The sequence below is a fragment of the Schistocerca gregaria genome, chromosome 2, assembly GCF_023897955.1.
Source record: "Schistocerca gregaria isolate iqSchGreg1 chromosome 2, iqSchGreg1.2, whole genome shotgun sequence".
NCBI lineage: Eukaryota > Metazoa > Arthropoda > Insecta > Orthoptera > Acrididae > Schistocerca > Schistocerca gregaria.
The window spans coordinates 446,860,691-446,880,057 of record NC_064921.1 but is presented as its reverse complement, the minus strand read 5'-3'; the positions used below and the strand labels follow the sequence as shown (position 1 = coordinate 446,880,057).

At 38.9% G+C, this 19,367-nt stretch overlaps 1 protein-coding gene across 1 annotated transcript in view; it reads right to left on the bottom strand.

Moving 5' to 3' along the window:
- The window catches only part of LOC126325453 (alanine--tRNA ligase, cytoplasmic), a 185,721-nt gene that overhangs the window by 76,142 nt on the left and 90,212 nt on the right, over window positions 1-19,367 (bottom strand). The window contains exon 8 of the mRNA XM_049995175.1: window positions 559-685. Coding sequence (XP_049851132.1) covers window positions 559-685 — 127 coding nt within the window. The remainder of the gene's footprint in view (window positions 1-558; window positions 686-19,367) is intronic.

Below are 19,367 nucleotides of genomic sequence, written 5' to 3'. Positions count from 1 at the left end.
GAGAGGTGTTCAGTGGATCATAATTGCCTTTCAGAAGATTATGTTAGTCAATAGGATACAATTTATTTGCCTAAATGGATGGGGGAAGGTGACCTAGATGCAGTAACAAGGGAAGATTGTAATTCAATGTCCATCGACACCTAGATCATTAGGGGTGGACCACTGGCTCAGACAGACTAGGAATCCACAATGAATTTGCTGAAGGAACCATCTTCAGGTGTAATTTAGGAAAATAATGGAGACCCTTAATCAAGACCACTGGAAAGAAATTTATGTATTCCTTTTAAACAATCTCTGTGTCTTAATATGCCATTGTTTTTGTAGAAAGCTATAACACTTGTGTCACTGTGACGATTAAAAATGTCCACATAGAAGAAATACACGTATCTCTGTCTCCTAAAGAGCAATACATTCTATAACAGGTAAGCACTAATTCTAACCAAACTTGGAAAATGAGACAGTGTACATTTCAAAAAATAAATAATAAAATGAAAATAAACTGCAAAGGTTCCACAAAAAACTGAGCATAAGTAATTAGAAAATAGATGTACTAACTACCTCAGGAAACGTTTCTCCTAATAAATCAACCACTGTGTGAACCAAAGAAGCAAAGAACCTAGGCTTTGCATTTAATTTTTCTGTAGCATAACGAACAGCACGTCGCAATATCCGTCGCAGCACATACCTAGAACAAAAAAATCACTTTTAGCAATCAAAGAGTAATTTAATAATTTATAAATAAAATAAGAAAAATCAATTCATAACATTTAAAATTTATTGGCATCATACTGGAGTACAATGTTAATAATTTCATAGAGGTTTATCCAGTCTTGGAGCAAGTGTCAATTTTCCAATATGAAAGCTATTTCAACTACAAGCTACAACAAATAGCAAAAGTTCAGGAATGCTCCGGAGTGTGTTGGGATCCTCAGTGTTTGTGTTGTACATTAATAAAATGATAGACAATATTCATAGTATCTTAGTTTTTGCATATGATGCCATTAATTATAATAAAGAACTGTCCAGAAAAGCTACACAATATGCAGTCAAATCTTTACAGGATCTTACAGTGGTGCAAAAATTGGCAACCGACTTTAAATAGTCAGAAATATAACATTTTGCACCTCTCAAAACGAAAAAATGTAGAATCTTATTACTAAAATATCAATGAGTCACAGTTGTAATCAGTTGACTCATATTTAGGTGTAACAATTTTAGGGATATGAATTGAAGGAATGCCATAGGCTTTGCTGTAAGTAAGGCTGGGGCAGACTTCAGTTCATTAGTAAAGTACTAGATAACTGTATTCTGTATTCAAAAGAAATTGCTTCCAAAACGCTGTTAAATCCATCCTAGAATATTGGTCAAGTGTATGGCAGCCACTCCAAATACGCCTATTACGGGATACTGAATACATTCAAAGATGATCAGGACAAAGGGTCACAGGTTTGACACATGCAAGAGAATCACAAAGATGCTAAAAAATCTGAAGTGGTACACTATTGAAGGTAGACACCAACTATCTTGTAAAAGCTTGTTTGCAATGAAACAAGGAATTTACTGATATATTACAACCTCCTATGTATCATTCCTGTATGGACCATGAAGACAAGTTCACACTACTTACAGTGCAACAGAGGCATTCTAGCTATCGTTCCCACACACTGTACTTGAATGGGATGAGAAGCAGCTCTAATATGAGGGGTCACCAAAAGAAAAACTGAAATTATTTTTGAAAGCTAATATTTTGACTTTTTTTTTTTTTTTTTACAAAACTACCTTATCCCCTTGGAAATACTCTCTATTGCAACTAATATATTTGTCCCACTATTGCTTCCACTGTTCAAAACATTTTATGTAGTCATTTTCAGAAATGGCTAACAGTTCTGCCCTGATTTTTTTCTTAACTTCTTCAATGTAGTCAAATCGGTGTCCTTTGATGCCCCTTTTCATGCATAAAAATAAGAAGTAGCAAGGAGCCAGGTCAGCTGAGTAAGGTGTATGGGGGTATTGGAACCATGCCATTTTTAGCCAAAACTGGCAAACAGTGATGGCTGTTTGTGCAGGAGCCTTGTTGTGGTGAAAGAACCAGTCTACTGTCTGCCACAAATTTGCTGAACCGAGCTCCAAGGTAACCCACCAATCTCTGACAGTTGATCAGTTGTCTGTCGACGGCCTGTGACACAAGCTCTCGAATTTATTCAATAGTTTCGTTGATTCGGGTAGATGATGGATGTCCAGAATGAGGTTTGTCACCAATTGACGTGTTATTTTTAAATCAAGCAAACCACTCATACACTTGAGTTTTTCCCATAGTGTCATCTTGGAAAGCTGTTTTCAACATTAAAATAGCTGCAGCAGCATTTTTACTGAGCAGAGAACAATATTTCACAGGTGCACATTGTTCACTTGAACTTGCCACCATAAAAAACAAAAGAACAACAAAATGACACTAGCAAAAACGAACACTGCAGATGAACAGACCCAGCCAGGTCGACAACACAGGCAGCAGTGAACTGGCAAGGAGTTGCACTATACATGTTTAGTGGCAGAAATACTTACTACACAAGCTCTACCCATCGCAATATTACTCTGGTTTTTTCTTGGGTACCCTCTCGTAAGTTGTACAACAAGAGGATCCCTTTGCCACATACTTCACAGTTGTTTCCTGGGTATAGATATAGAGTACAAATGGGTGTGGACTACATCACTTTAACTGCTTGTCACGGACCTCACGGTGTACAACAGCCAACACTGATGCTTTACAACTGGAGGAAGGTATTTATTGTTTATCGGTTTTAATGCTTTTGGAAATCCCATTACTGTTCCACCCTCTTATACTTAAAATGACGCAAATTCTTATTGCTACTGAGACGACATACAAAGCCAGTATATCTGGTTATTTTCTGTGGAATGTCATAGGCAGTTACAGCTGTTGATGACTTCTAGTAATAAAGTGCCAACTTATTTCTGTCAATTCTCTTTTACATCACACCACAATAAGCACAAGTGTAGAACTCTACAATTCCATGAAGATCAACTCGTAGGTTGTCTATTGTTAGGTTACAGAATGTAAACAGACTTAAATTTAGGATCAAACTCTACCACTTAACAAAAAGTGTGAGCATGAATAATGCTGTGGTGTTATAAATATGGAAGAAGTTACTCACATAATAGCCACCACTAAAGTATTTAGATAATAATGTGGGATTTAATTTATAAAGTCATAGGATTATTCTAAGTAACAATGTAATTGATAGCAGATGGCAGCGAATCACTCTAGTCACGTGGTCTGTAGATGACAACAAATCTGATTGCAGTCACTGAACTCAATTCAGAGGAGAGTTGGTAACTAAGAGCACAGAAGAAAATTGTCCAAAGGCCAAAATTTACATATTCAATTGTTATGTAAAACAAATGTTTTGCACATCATATCAAAAATTTAATAATAGCTTCCAAGTTATCATTGGTGATATTCTGTGACTGGTTAAACTTCCCACGCAGTATTACTGTGACAAAGCACCATAGGTACATATTAGCATATTTTTAGAGTGTACAGACATCTGGGAGGCCCAACATTCCAACCCCCCTCCCCCTCCCCTTCCCCCTAACCTCCACCAATGACTACCTCCCCCCCCCCCCCCCCCCCCCCCCCGTCTCTAATGACCTCCTTGGTGGCAGAATGTTAAACCCTAATATTCCTTCCTTTTTTTCCTTCTACCAATGACAACATGCCTGACCTAAAGCTGCCTCAAATGGGCTGTTTCTCTTCTCACCACTGAGAAATGCATAAACAGGGGTGGGTAACATTCACAGAGATGAAAAACTGAGATTCTTGCAGCATGAGACAGTTTTTATGAATTTATTAAAAATACCTTGGTTTGTCAACATTCGAATGAGTTGCCCCTCCATGATTTTTCCTTTATCACTACCACTACCACCACCACCACCACCACCACCACCACCACCACCACCACCACCACCTGTTATGGTGCTGTTAAGGGTTGTGACCACTCCACAGAATTCCCTTTTGATGATGGAAATCTAAGACTATTGGAAAAGCAGTGTTATGAATGACGTAGAGCAATAAAACATACATTGATGCAATTGAAGGGAAAATAACAGACTACAGGTGTTTGGTTAGGATGAATAAATAAGTCTTCTTCAATTGTAAGGTTAACGTCTGATATGTATTGACTACTATGGTAAAACCTGACACATTTGGTCACTTTTTCGAAGTAGTGTATCTAGCAGGTATAAGTGATGAGTGTATCCATTAGCAACTATGGAAATTGTACTAAAATGGTTCTTTATAATGTTAAGCATGTATCAGGAAAGTACATAAGGACAAAAACATTGTTTGTCTTTTATGTATACTATAAGAAATTGGCACTATTAGAAAGAGGTTCGGAAGGTACTAGTAGCAGCATAATGTACTAACTTCAACTAGGTGGAATTAGCAGGTCATAATGAAGTTAACATATAGCAGCAGCAGCAGCAGCAGCAGCAGCAGCAGCGTAGCTGGTCGGGTGTAATTTACTTTTCAAAGTGTTTAAATCTTACTACAAGTACTAATACTTACTCCATAAAGGAAAAATTAGGAAAAGAATATCTATGAATGACAGTAATTAGCAACATAATCTACAAGGGAGAAGTGTCATTTTTAATTAATCCAGAATTTCTCTAAAACTGAAATCATAATTTCTGCAGTGTAAGATTGTGATAATATCTTTCTGAGTGTGAAGCTAAGATGTAAAAACTGATTTAATTTACAAAAATAAAAGATAATAAAGATTAATAATGAGAGAACATTCTGGACATTCTGTTTAAATAGCAGTTTGAGCTTTGTGTGTAAGTAAATTTGGTCTGTGTATCATGGTGTTTCTACAACAGATTACCCGTCTCATGTTCCATTAACTTTTTAATAAATAAAGAATTAATTTTAACTGCAGTATTTTTCTTGTTGTTAACCCAGTCCTTTTTAATATCATTTTTTGCTTGCTTTGCCAGAAATTCTGAAGCTGATTGTACTCAATCTACGTTTTATCACTCATATACTAACAAAGCTATCACATTTACAGATTTTATTACGATGAATGCAAAAATTAAAAAGTTGACAACAAAACTGTTTTCAAAAAGGGAAGTAGTGACATAGTAGAAAACCTCTCTGCTGTAAAGCCAGTTTCTGTGCAAAATGAAGAAGTATGTTCAAATATATGTCAGTAAATGAAAATCATAGTAGCAGAAGGAAATAAGGCTGCAGATTACTGTGATCAGCTGGTTACCCGATAAAAAAATAGATGAGCCAATCACTTGATTGTACTTTAACTGCCGCCGCCTCCCAAAACACGCCCACGCGCGCACAGTTCTAAAACTTCTATTAAGCTTGTCATCAGATAAAACTCTGTTCTGCAAATACACCTAATCTTTCAAGAGGACACATTCTAAAAGCCATAAGTTGTATTACAAATGTTTATTTACCAAAACTGGTTTTTGGGATTATAACCCATCATCAGTGGCATATTATGTAGCTCCATAGCAGTGACACGCATGTCAGCTAATGCAATAGGATATGAAATCTGTCCTACAGGTAGTATACACATTGTCATATGTCACTGTCTTTGACTTGGCAGCAATAACATACATGACAACATGTGTGAGGGGGACCCAAAAATAAACGGAATTTCATTCTAGAAAGCATATACTTTATTGTTTTCAAATACTACCTTAATCTCCCATGTAGTACTCTCCATTAGCATTAGAACACTTGTCCAAACGTTCATTCCAGTGTTCAAAGCTCCTTTAAAATTCATCCTCTTTGAAACCTTTTGCACTTTCATGATATTGTGTTTTACGTCTTCCACATCCGCAAAACGCTTCCCTCTCAAGTCTCTTTTCATCCTCGAAAATAGGAAAAAGTTCGAGGGTGCTAAATCCGGCGAATAGAGCACGTGGGTCAAGGTAGTTGTCTTCGTTGAGGCCAAAAACTGGTGAAAGCTGAGAGCCGTGTGCGCGGGAGCATTGTCATGATGCAGGAACCCCACGCCAGAATCCCACAAAGCTGGACGTTTTCATGACAAACTTCTGCGAAGCCATTTCATAACCTCCAAATAGAATTGTTGGTTTACTGTCTGGTTTTCAGGGGCAAATTCAAATTGTACGATTCCTTCGTTGTAAAAAAAAAAAAAAGAACCAGATCAACATCGTTTTCACATTCGATTTCACATGTCGAGCTTTTTTTGGTCGAGATGAACCAGGTGATTTCCACTGCGATGACTGTTGTTTACTTTCTGGATCGTACCCATAGCACCATGGCTCATCACCTGTAATGATTTTGTTGAGAAAATGTGGATCATCTTTGAACGCATCCTTCATTTCGAGACAGGCTTTAACGCAACGATCCCTTTGATCTCTAGTAAGAAGCTTTGGCATGTATTTTGCTGCCACACTTCGCATCCCCAAATAGATGGTCAAGATGTGGTGAATTGAGCTCCAGGACAACCCGGACAAGTTCTCGAGTTGCTCGATTGTCCTGCATCAATCTTCACTGATGAGATCATGGATTTTGTCGATGTTGTCTTCGCTTCTGACAGTTGAAGGTCGACTGGAACGGGGCTGATCTTCAACCAACATTTCTCCCTTTTTAAACCGAGAAAACCGTTTGTACACTTGCGTTTTACCAAGAGCATGGTCTTTGTAGGCCGTCTGAATCATCTCAACAGTTTCTGTTGCATTCTTGCTGAGCAAGAAACTAAACTTCACTGCCGCACATTGTTCGTAAGAACTAGCCATTTCCTCGTGTCACGTCTGCACTGTACGCACACTCAAAGAAACCACACTTCTCACTGTTGGGTGATGCCACATGGCATAATGACTCAGCAGAGTTCATACTACAACCCTCTGACGGCGCAACCTGCCACTACAAATACACGATGTGCAGCATTACGATTCCGGTTACTTTTGAGTCACCCCTCGTATACTATGAGAGAGGACAGATTCCATATCATATGTATTAAATAACATGCGTGTCACTGTTACAGAGATACACAATATGCCTGATGAGGGGTTATGAGAACCGATCACCAGGTTTGGAAAAAAAATTAGAATAGAGCTCTTGGTGTATAGAAAATGTCCCTTAAAAAATGTCTTAAAACTGCACAGCACCAAGCATTCCTACTGGTAGCTGGTCGTGTTGTGTAAGATGATAGATGAGGCTTGTAGGGCAACATCCTGTTTTAAGTCTGGTGTGCACCACTTCCTTAGTCTATTTGGATAGAGGATGTACAGTATAGTCTAATGTTGTGAATGCTGAACAACAGAAAATCCAGGGTGAAATGTAACAATACTGAAAAGGACAGTTGCTACTCACCATATGGCAGAAATGTTGAGTCACAGAATGGCTCAGAGAGACTCAATTTGGTTCTAGCTGCCAGGGACTGTGGTCATGTGTGTGAGTTGCATTTGCTTGAGTGTGTGCATGTGAGTACATTGCTACTATGTCAAAGGCCTTGTCGGCTGAAAACTAACTTTTTGATGTGCCTTTCTGCAACTCAATATCTCTGCCATATGGTGAGTAGTAATTATCCTTTTCATACAATGTTTGTTGTGAATGCTGTCATTCATTGGCTGCAACTTGTTCATTGCTGCAACCACTCTTCTTTCCACCGACTTATTATTTTTCTTCTTATCAGCAAGAAAACAACATATAGGGGGATTGAAATGTCTTGCACTGTGCTATCTCCACAGGTGTCTTTGACTGCTGCACTTGCTACATGTTTCTCTTTATTCCCACAATCCTTACATCTACGTTTTTATTTTGCAAGCCACTACATTGTGTGTAGCAGATTGGTAAATAGTGCACCTGCCACACTTTACCCTTTCCTATTACAATCAGAGAAGGTATGTACTACAAAGGCAGACTGTTGGCACACCTCTGTATGAGCCTGAACTTCTCTAATTTTTGCAACGTCATTATGTGAGAGGACCTTTGAAACAGTAGTAGGTTTCTTGGCTCCAACAACAGCTCGTCGAGCATTTCTAGTTCTCCCACACTGTCTAAAAAAACTGTGAAAAATTGTGCATCTCTTCTTCAAGAACAGAAAAATAGTGAGTGTATATGGACTGGGGGAAAGGAATGAAAAAGAAAAGCACCTGGTAGAATTTTGCACAGAGCATAATTTAATCATCACTAACACTTGGTATAATAATCATGAAAGAATGCTGTTAGTTACGTGTTCCATTGATCAATCTCGCGGAAACCGTTGATGATGTAGAACGTGTCAATTGCATAAGAAATGGACACATGAATCAAGGTTTTAAAGTTATATATAAGATATGTTTTACCACACATCACATTCCATTAAACGGCACAAAATGCAAATTATACCTATAGATTCGTTTTTCCTATTCAAGAATTCATCTATGGTATAGGAGGAGTTGTCAAGGATATATGATTTCAATTTATTTTTGTAACTATTACTGCTTTCTGTCGGACATTTTATATCATTTGGCAATTTATCGAAAAGTTTTACAGCAGCATATTTTTCCCCTTTCTGTGTCAAAGACAGGTCAAGCAGAGGACAGTGTAAGTCTGTCTTTCTTCTAGTATTATAATCATCAATGTCACTGTTGTTTTTAAACAGGTCCATGCTGTTGAGAACCAGTTTCATTACTAAGTAAATGTAATGTGAGGCTGTTGTAAGAATACCTAACCTTTTAAACAGATGTGAGACTATGAGCCCCACACATTATTCTAACCACTTTCTTTGGAGCAGTGAAAACTTTTTGTCTAGGTGTTGAGATACCCCAAAATATTATTCCGTATGAAATCCAAGTGAAAATATGTTAGCTTGCTAATTTCTATATCCTCAAAATTAGTAATTAATCTGATTGAAAAAGCCACTGATCCTAGTCGTTTTAGGAGACCCAAGATATGAATTTCCAATTAAGATTCTCATGTACATGTACAACCAAAAAATTAGTATGCTCTATCCTCGCTACTTACTCTTGTAGTAGAAAGTTTGCAGTAGAAAATCAGATGTACTGTGTTTTTTCAAAGTTCAGAGCAAGTCCATTTGCAGAAAACCGATCAACAACCTTTCCAAAGAAATTATTTATATCATTTTCTATTGGGAGTTTCTTTTACTGGATTAATAATTATGCTTGTATCATCATCATCGAACAATGTCAGTTTAGCTTCTTCTTTCAGACATTAAGGGAAGTCATTTACAAATATCAAGAACAGAAGGGGACCCATGATCGAAGCCCAAGGAACACCTAATGTAATTTCACCCCAGTTAGATGAAGTGGGATACTTTCTGAAGTCACTTTTCTTTTTCTTCCTTTTCTGTATATATGACTTAAACCACACATATGCTGTTCCATTTATACCGTACAATTGTAATTTCTGTAAAAATGGCATGGTTCAAACAATAAAATGCTTTGAATAAGTCACAGAAAATTCCTATTGATGACATTTTACTAATTAGGTGCTCTATTATGTGTGTCTTCCCCATGAACCATGGACCTTGCCGTTGGTGGGGAGGCTTGCGTGCCTCAGCGATACAGATGGCCGTACCGTAGGTGCAACCACAACAGAGGGGCATCTGTTGAGAAGCCAGACAAATGTGTGGTTCCTGAAGAGGGGCAGCAGCCTTTTCAGTAGTTGCAGGGGCAATAGTCTGGATGATTGAATGACCTGGTCTTGCAACATTAACCAAAACGGCCTTGCTGTGCTGGTACTGCGAACGGCTGAAAGCAAGGGGGAAACTACGGCCGTAATTTTTCACGAGGGCATGCAGCTTTACTGTATGGTTAAATGATGATGGCGTCCTCTTGGGTAAAATATTCCGGGGGTAAAATAGTCCCCCATTCGGATCTCCGGGCGGGGACGACTCAAGAGGACGTCGTTATCAGGAAAAAGAAAACTGGCTTCTACGGATCGGAGGTGGAATGTCAGATCCCTTAACAGGGCAGGTAGATTAGAAAATTTGGAAAGGGAAATGGATAGGTTAAAGTTAGCTATAGTGGGAATTAGTGAAGTTTGGTGGCAGGAGAAACAAAAGACTTCTGGTCAGGTGACTACAGGGTTATAAACACACAATCAAATAGGGGTAATGCAGGAGTAGGTTTAATAATGAATAGGAAAATAGGAATGCGGGTAAGCTACTACAAACAGCATAGTGAACGCATTATTGCGGCCAACATAGACACGAAGCCCATGCCTACTACAGTAGTACAAGTTTATATGCCAACTAGCTCTGCAGATGATGAAGAAATTGATGAAATGTATAATGAGATAAAGGAAATAATGCAGGTAGTGAAGGGAGACGACTGGAATTCGAGGGTAGGAAAGGGGAGAAAAGGAAACGATAGTAGATGAATATGGATTGGGGTTAAGAAATGAAAGAGGAAGCCGCCTGGTAGAGTTTTGCACAGACCATAACTTAATCATAGCTAACACTTGGTTCAAGAATCATTACAGAAGATTGTATACATGGAAGAATCCTGGATATACTAGAAGGTATCAGATAGATTACATAATGGTAAGACAGAGATTTGGGAACCAGGTTTTAAATTTTAAGACATATCCAGGGGCAGATGTGGACTCTGATCACAATCTATTGGCTATGAATTTGAGATTAAAACTGAAGAAACTGCAAAAAAGGTGGGAATATAAGGAGATGGGACCTGGATAAACTGAAAGAACTAGAGGTTGTACAGAGTTTCAGGGAGAGCATAAGGGAACAATTGACAGGAATGGGGGAAAGAAGTACAGTAGAAGAAGAATGGGTAGCTCTGAGGGATGAAGTAGTGAAGGCAGCAGAGGATCAAATAGGTAAAATGATGAGGGCTAGAAGAAATCCTTGGGTAACATAAGAAATATTGAACTTAATTGATGAAAGGAGAAAATATAAAAATGCAGTAAATGAAACAGGCAAAAAGGAATACAGATGTCTCAAACATGAGATCGACAGATAGTGCAAAATGGCTAAGCAGGGATGGCTAGAGGACAAATGTAAGGATGTAGAGGCTTATCTCACTAGGGTTAAGATAGATACTACCTACAGGAAAATTAAAGAGACCTTTGGAGAAAAGAGAACCACTTGTACGAATATCAAGAGCTCAGATGGAAACCCAGTTCTATGCAAAGAAGGGAAAGCAGAACGGTGGAAGGAGTATATAGAGGGCCTATACAAGGGCGATGCACTTGAGGACAGTATTATGGAGATGGAAGAGGATGTAGACGAAGATGAAGTGGGAGATGCGATACTGCGTGAAGAGTTTGACAGAGCACTGAAAGACCTGAGTCGAAACAAGGCCCCGGGAGGAGGACAACATTCCATTAGAACTACTGATGGCCTTGGGAGAGCCAGGCCTAACAAAACTCTACCATCTGGTGAGCAAGATGTATGAGACAGGCGAAGTACCCTCAGACTTCAAGAAGAATATAATCATTCCAATCCCAAAGAAAGTAGGGGTTGGCAGATGTGAAAATTACCGAACTATCAGTTTCATATGTCACAGCTGCAAAATCCTAATGTGAATTCTTTACAGACGAATGGAAAAACTGATAGAAGCTGACCTCGGGGAAGATCAGTTTGGATTTCGCAGAAATGTTGGAACACGTGAGGCAATACTGACCCTATGACTTATCTTAGAAGAAAGATTAAGGAAAGACAAACCCACGTTTATAGCATTTGTAGATTTAGAGAAAGCTTTTGACAGTGTTGAGTGGAATACTCTCTTTCAAATTCTAAAGGTGGCAGGAGTAAAATACAGGGAGCAAAAGGCTATTTACAATTTGTACAGAAACCAGATGGCAGTTATAAGAGTCAAGGGACATTAATGGGAAACAGTGGTTGGGAAGGGAGTAAGACAGGTTTGTAGCCTCTCCCCGATGTTATTCAATCTGTATATTGAACAAGCAGTAAAGGAAACAAAAGAAAAATTCGGAGTAGGTGTTAAAATTCATGGAGAAGTAATAAGAACTTTTAGGTTCGCCGATGACATTGTAATTCTGCCAGAGACAGCAAAGGACTTGGAAGAGCAGCTGAATGGAATGGACAGTGTCTTGAGAGGAGTATATAAGATAAACATCAACAAAAGCAAAACAAGGATAATGGAATGTGGTCGAATTAAGTCAGATGATGATGAGGGAATTAGATTAGGAAATGAGACACTTAAAGTAGTAAAGGAGTTTTGCTATTTGGGGAGCAAAATAATTGATGATGATCGAAGTAGAGAGGATATAAAATGTAGACTGGCAATGGCAAGGAAAGCATTTCTGAAGAAGAGAAATTTGTTAATATCGATAAATAGTTTGGACAAGAAGAGAACAGAAGCTTTCGAAATGCGGTGCTACAGAAGAATGATGAAGTATTGAATAGAATTGGAAAGAAGCGGAGTATGTGGCACAATTTGACTAAAAGGAGGGACCAGTTAGTAGGACATGTTCTGAGGTGTCAAGTGATCACAAACTTAGCATTGGAGGGCAGCGTGGAGGGTAAAAATCATCAAGGGAGACCAAGAGATGAATACACTAAGTAGATTCAGAAGGATGTGGGTTGCAGTAAGTACTGGGAGATGAAGAAGCTTGCACAGGATATGGTAGCACGGAGAGCTGCATCAAACCAGTCTCAGGACTGAAGACCACAACAACAACAATTATGTGTACAGCAAAATTGTGTATTGCTGTTCCAGTAGAACAGCATTTTTGAAATACAAAATTTGATTTACTAAGTATCCCATTACTGTTGAGATGGCTAACCACTCTTGAGTACATTACTTTCTCGACGATTTTTGAACATGATGTAAGTAAGGTTACTAGCCAGTAATTATTGACATCTGTGGTATCCCCTTTCTTATACAGAGGCTTGACAAGGTCATATTTTAACCTGTCTGGGAAAATACCTTGTGTTAATGATTTATTATATATATGACTCGGAACAGCAGCTTAACTGCTCCACATTGTTTTAATATCTACTCAAAGAGAATGTTTTTTAAAACTATTTAATGATTTTTCCTTATTTCACAAGGGGTTGTTAGATGAAAATTAATTTTACAAGGATTTCTCAAAACTGATCTTCCATGTACTGCTTGGCTTTTTCTTTTGAAATATTCTCACCCATTTTTTCGCCTATACTTAAGAAATGGTGGTTAAATACATTAGCTACTTTTGTACTGTTTGTTAAGATGGTCTCATTGTATTTAATAGCAATACTACCTACATCAGTCATTACTTCCTGTCTCTCTTCCAACAACATTCCACATCGATTTGATTTTATTGCCAGAGTTGTTAATTTCATCTCTAATACACAATATTTTTGATTTTCTTACAACTGGTCTCAGTATGTTACAGTAATTTTTATAGTGTAGAATTCCTTTTGGGTCTTTACTAATTCTTACTGTCTCATACCATTTTCTTTTTATTCCTGAAGACATTTAAATACCTATAGTAATTGAAGGTTTCTTTGGAAACTGTTTGGTCTTACATTTAGTAATTTTTTTGGGGCAACAATGTTCAAAAAGGGATATAAATTTATCGAGAAATATGTTGCATTTATCATTAGCATTTAGTTCATTATATACATCGCCCCAATTAACATTTCTCAAACTTTCTCTGAGGTGCTCTATAGATATCAAGTTGACCAGCATTACACTTTTACTTGTTGTTGTTGTGGTCTTCAGTTCTCAGACTGGTTTGATGCAGCTCTCCATGCTACTCTATCTTGTGCAAGCTTCTTCATCTCCCAGTACCTACTGCAACATACATCCTTCTGAATCTGCTTAGTGTAGTCAGCTCTTGGTCTCCCTCTATGATTTTTACCCTCCACGCTGCCCTCTAATACTAAATTGGTGATCCCTTGATGCCTCAGAACATGTCCTACCAACCGATCCCTTCTTCCGGTTAAGTTCTGCCACGAACTTCTCTCCAATCCTATTCAATACTTCCTCATTAGTTATGTGATCTACCCATCTAATCTTCAGCATTCTTCTGTAGCACCACATTTCGAAAGCTTCTATTCTCTTCTTGTCCAAACTATTTATTGTCCATGTTTCACTTCCATACATGGCTACACTCCATACAAATACTTTCAGAAACGACTTTCTAACACTTAAATCTATACTCAATGTTAACAAATTTCTCTTCTTCAAAAACGCTTTCCTTGCCATTGCCTGTCTACATTTTATATCCTCTCTACTTGGACCATCATCAGTTATTTTGCTCCCCAAATAGCAAAACTCCTTTACTACTTTAAGTGTCTCATTTCCTAATCTAATACCCTCAGCATCACCCAACTTAATTCGACTACATTCCATTATCCTTGTTTTGGTTTTGTTGATGATCATCTTATATCCTCCTTTCAAGACACTGTCCACTCCATTCAACTGCTCTTCCAAGTCCTTCGCTGTCCCCGACAGAATTACAATGTCATCGGCGAACCTAAAAGTTTTTATTTCTTCTCCATGGATTTTAATACCTACTCCGAATTTTTCTTTTGTTTCCTTCACTGCTTGCTCAATATACAGATTGAGTAACATCGGGGAGAGGCTACAACCCTGCCTCACTCCCTTCCCAACCGCTGCTTCCCTTTCACGCCCCTCGACTTTTATAACTGCCATCTGGTTTCTGAACAAATTGTAAATAGCCATTTGCTCCCTGTGTTTTACCCCTGCTACCTTCAGAATTTGAGAGAGAGTATTCCAATCAACATTGTCAAAGGCTTTCTCTAAGTCTACAAATGCTAGAAACGTAGGTTTGCCCTTTCTTAATCTAGCTTCTAAGGTAAGTCGTAGGGACAGTATTGCCTCACGTGTTCCAACATTTCTACGGAATCCAAACTGATCTTCCTCGAGTTCGGCTTCTAGCAGTTTTTCCATTCGTCTGTAAAGAATTCGCTTTAGTATTTTGCAGCTGTGACCTATTAAACTGATAGTTCGGTAATTTTGACATCTGTCAACACCTGCTTTCTTTGGGACTGGAATTATTATATTCTTTTTGAAGTCTGAGGGTATTTCACCTGTCTCATACATCTTGCTCACCAGGTGGTAGAGTTTTGTCAGGATTGGCTCTCCCAAGGCCGTCAGTAGTTCCAATGGAATGTTGTCTACTCCCGCGGCCTTGTTACGACTCAGGTCTTTCAGTGCTCTGTCAAACTCTTCACGCAGTATCGTATCTCCCATTTCATCTTCATCTACATCCTCTTCAATTTCCATAATATTGTGCTCAAGTACATCACGCTTGTATAGACCCTCTATATACTCTTTCTACCTTTCTGCTTTCCCTTCTTTGCTTAGAACTGGGTTTCCATCTGAGCTCTTTATGTTCATACAAGTGGTTCTCTTATCTCCAAAAGTCTCTTTAATTTTCCTGTAGGCAGTATCTATCTTACGCCTAGTGAGATAAGCCTCTACATCCTTACATTTGTCCTCCAGCCATCCCTGCATAGCCATTTTTCACTTCCTGTCGATCTCATTTTTGAAACGTCTGTATTCCTTTTTGCCTGCGCCATTTACTGCATTTTTATATTTTCTCCTTTCACCAATTAAATTCAATATTTCTTCTGTTACCCAAGGATTTCTACTAGCCTTCATCTTTTTACCTATTTGATCCTCTGCTGCCTTCACTACTTCATTCCTCAAAGCTACCCATTCTTCTTATACTGTATTTCTTTCCCCCATTCCTGTCAATTGCTCCCTTATGATCTCCCTGAAACTCTGTACAACTTCTGGTTCTTTTAGTTTATCCAGGTCCCATCTCCTTAAATTCCCACCTTTTTTGCAGTTTCTTCAGTTTTAATCTCAAATTCATAGCCAATAGATTGTGATCAGAGTCCACATCTGCCCCTGGAAATGTCTTACAATTTAAAACCTGTCAGTATCTCCAGGCTTCTTCCATGTATACAGCCTTCTTTTATGGTTCTTGAACCAAGTGTTAGCTATGATTAAGTTGTGCTCTGTGCAAAATTCTACCAGGCGGCTTCCTCTTTCATTTCTTTGCCCCGGTCCATATTCACCTACTACGTTTCCTTCTCTCCCTTTTCCTACTACCGAATTCCAGTCACCCATGACTATTATATTTTCGTCACCCTTCACTTTCTGAATAATTTCTTTTATTTCATCATACATTTCTTCAATTTCTTCGTCATCTGCAGAGCTAATTGGCATATAAACTTGTACTACTGTAGTAGGTGTGGGCTTCGTATATATCTTGGCCACAATAATGCGTTCACTATGCTGTTTGTAGTAGCTTATCCGCATTCCTATTTTCCTATTCATTATTAAACCTACTCCTGCATTACCCCTATTTGATATTGTGTTTATAACCCTGTAGTCACCTGACCAGAAGTCTTTTGTTTCTCCTGCCACCAAACTTCACTAATTCCCACTATAGCTAACTTTAACCTATCCATTTCCCTTTCCAAATTTTCTAATCTACCTGCCCTGTTAAGGGATCTGACATTCCACCTCCGATCCGTAGAAGCCAGTTTTCTTTTTCCTGATAACGACGTCCTCTTGAGTCGTCCCCGCCTGGAGATCCGAATGGGGGACTATTTTACCCCCGGAATATTTTACCCAAGAGGACGCCATCATCATTTAACCATACAGTAAAGCTGCATGCCCTCGTGAAAAATTACGGCCGTAGTTTCCCCCTTGCTTTCAGCCGTTCGCAGTACCAGCACAGCAAGGCCGTTTTGGTTAATGTTGCAAGACCAGATCATTCAATCATCCAGACTATTGCCCCTGCAACTACTGAAAAGGCTGCTGCCCCTCTCCAGGAACCACAAGTTTGTCTGGCCTCTCAACAGATACCCCTCCGTTGTGGTTGCACCTACGGTATGGCTATCTGTATCGCTGAGGCACGCAAGCCTCCCCACCAAAGGCAAGGTCCATGGATCATGGGGAGAGGACACTTTTACTTAATGGTTTCTAAACTGTACACCCTGTTAAGTTTTGTAAGCGAATCAATTGTGCATCATTGTCTCATAATCCATTTATCACTGGGAGAGCATGACAGATTAATAACTTCTTCTTTTTGTCTGACAGACACCATAACATGGAGTCAAATTTTTTTATGAATAGCTCTCAATCTCCTAATTGGGACTTGCACATTGTTGCTAGTATCAACACTACATTTATCTAGCTGTAGTTCATATGCACAAACCTCAAGGTGCTGACCGACACAAAATTTGCTTACTTCTATAGTTCTGTACTTATACACTTGTTTTGTGTATATGGCAACTCCTCCTTTGTCCATGATGGATCTGCAAGTATAAGAAGCTACATTATAATAATTTATACTGACACTTTCCATCCCCACAGTTATATAGTGTTCAGACAGACAAAGTATATCAATCTCATTCTTATTCTTATTTCTGAGATCATCTAAACACACTAACAGCTTATCTACTTTATTTTTTATTCCCCGATATTTTGACGAAATAAATTGATGCTACCCTTAGCTTTATCCCTATTTAGTGTACACGAAGCTTCTTTTATTCTACTTTTCTTGATTGTTGTCTGTCTGGAGTTTGGCTTTAACCTAAATAAACCTGCCTGCCTGATGCCATTAACCACAGGGATCATTCCTTGTGTGACTGTGAACCCACTTACAATATCTGCTAGTAGAGAAGCCAGGGTTGCCACAAGTTTCCCCAAGTGAAATTCCCTGATATTTTCCTGATTTCCAACCAAGTTTTAACATTTTTCCCTGACAAATTGTGAGATCTCAAGGGTAAGTTAAGACGTAAGTTGACAATCGGTCTCTGCAGCTTCAGTACAAGAGACAATAGTGCAAACATGGAGGGAAAAAAAAAAGAACAGCTTGCAAGCAGATGGTGTTTCCTGATGTGAGCAAAAATCTTAAGTACTAACATCATCATCATCATCTGTAATGAACTGTTTAGATGGAGAAAGCAAACCAAATGGTATGTATTTTTCATTAAGACCACTGATGTTATTTTATCTCAAAAAATGAAACACATTTGCTGACAAAAATACGTGTTTCCTTGGAGTCACAACAGATTTAAAATGCCTTCTCCTACTAACCTCAGAAAAAAATAGGCACCTTGAAAGAAGTGTATAAGGTGGGGAAGAATTGTGTAAACCAACACTGTAGGTGATCACCAATAAAATGTTGGTTCTACTATATTTGTTACTGTTGATTATTACTCACTGTGTTACATCTATTATTCTAAAGGTATTGTGTGATTTTTCTTTCAAGAAATACACGAGTACATAGCATACAAACCACCATCATCTGACAATTTTCTTATTCTTGTTGTCCATAATGTCTAACGTACTTTTCAAGTGTCAAAATGCACTAGAACAAACAAAATGTCTATAAAACACCACAATGTACAATGTTCTTGTGGTGAGATAGTTGCAATTCCTGGAATCCATTGCCCTTGGCCTCTGGCCTGCTGTGGAGCACTGCAGTCCTGGGTCCATGGATAAATCATGAAAACCCGCTGCATTATGCCACACACAAACGGACCTGGCCTGTAGACAGATTGGTGAGACTAGATTCGAGAGGCAGGGCCTACACGTTAGTGGGAACCAAATGGATCCAGATCGGTGGGCCCAATCCATTATAGATACCCACAAAAAAGCCTGTGGTTTTGTCCAGTGAAGGAAATCCAATCATATGGCCAGCTGTTCACAAGCCACAGACAGAATATTGATGAAATGAGACCATGGCGATCAATCCATGCAAAAGGTAAGTTATCGAAATATGCTGAGAATCAATAATAGCGAGAATAGGTAGCAACTCATCATAAAGAAGATGATCACTGAGCTGCAGGCAGCCACATACAAAAGACAATCACATTCTCACAACTAAATTTTTAGCCGTCACTTTTGTCAGAAAATGAGAGCGCACCCCCCACCCCCACACCCACACAGGCGCGTGCACGCACGCACACAACTCGTTCACATATGACTGCTGTCTCTGGCTGCTGCGTCTACAGTCTCTGGGAATCAGATCCACACAAACTACTACTCATGCCTCACTGCCTCTCACTGGCAGCTGCTAGGCCAGCAACAAGAAGTGGTGGCAGCACTAACTGCAAGCTGAGGGGAATAGAAGGAAGGGGAGAAATGGTAGTAATGAGGAGAGGAGGGAAGCGGTACTTAGATGCACCCAGCCAGTGACAATGCACAACACCTCAATAAACAAACAATTTCATCTACTGAGACAAAAAAACGAGATTTTTCCAGTGTTTTTCAAATTTCCCTGATGTGTTTGAAATTCCCTGATTTCCAGAACCTGTGCAATCCTGGAAGCTAACTTTTCTTTCCCTTTCCTATTTAGGTGCATGCCATGTGCAGTGTATCCCCATCTGCCACTGAAACAACACTTATGT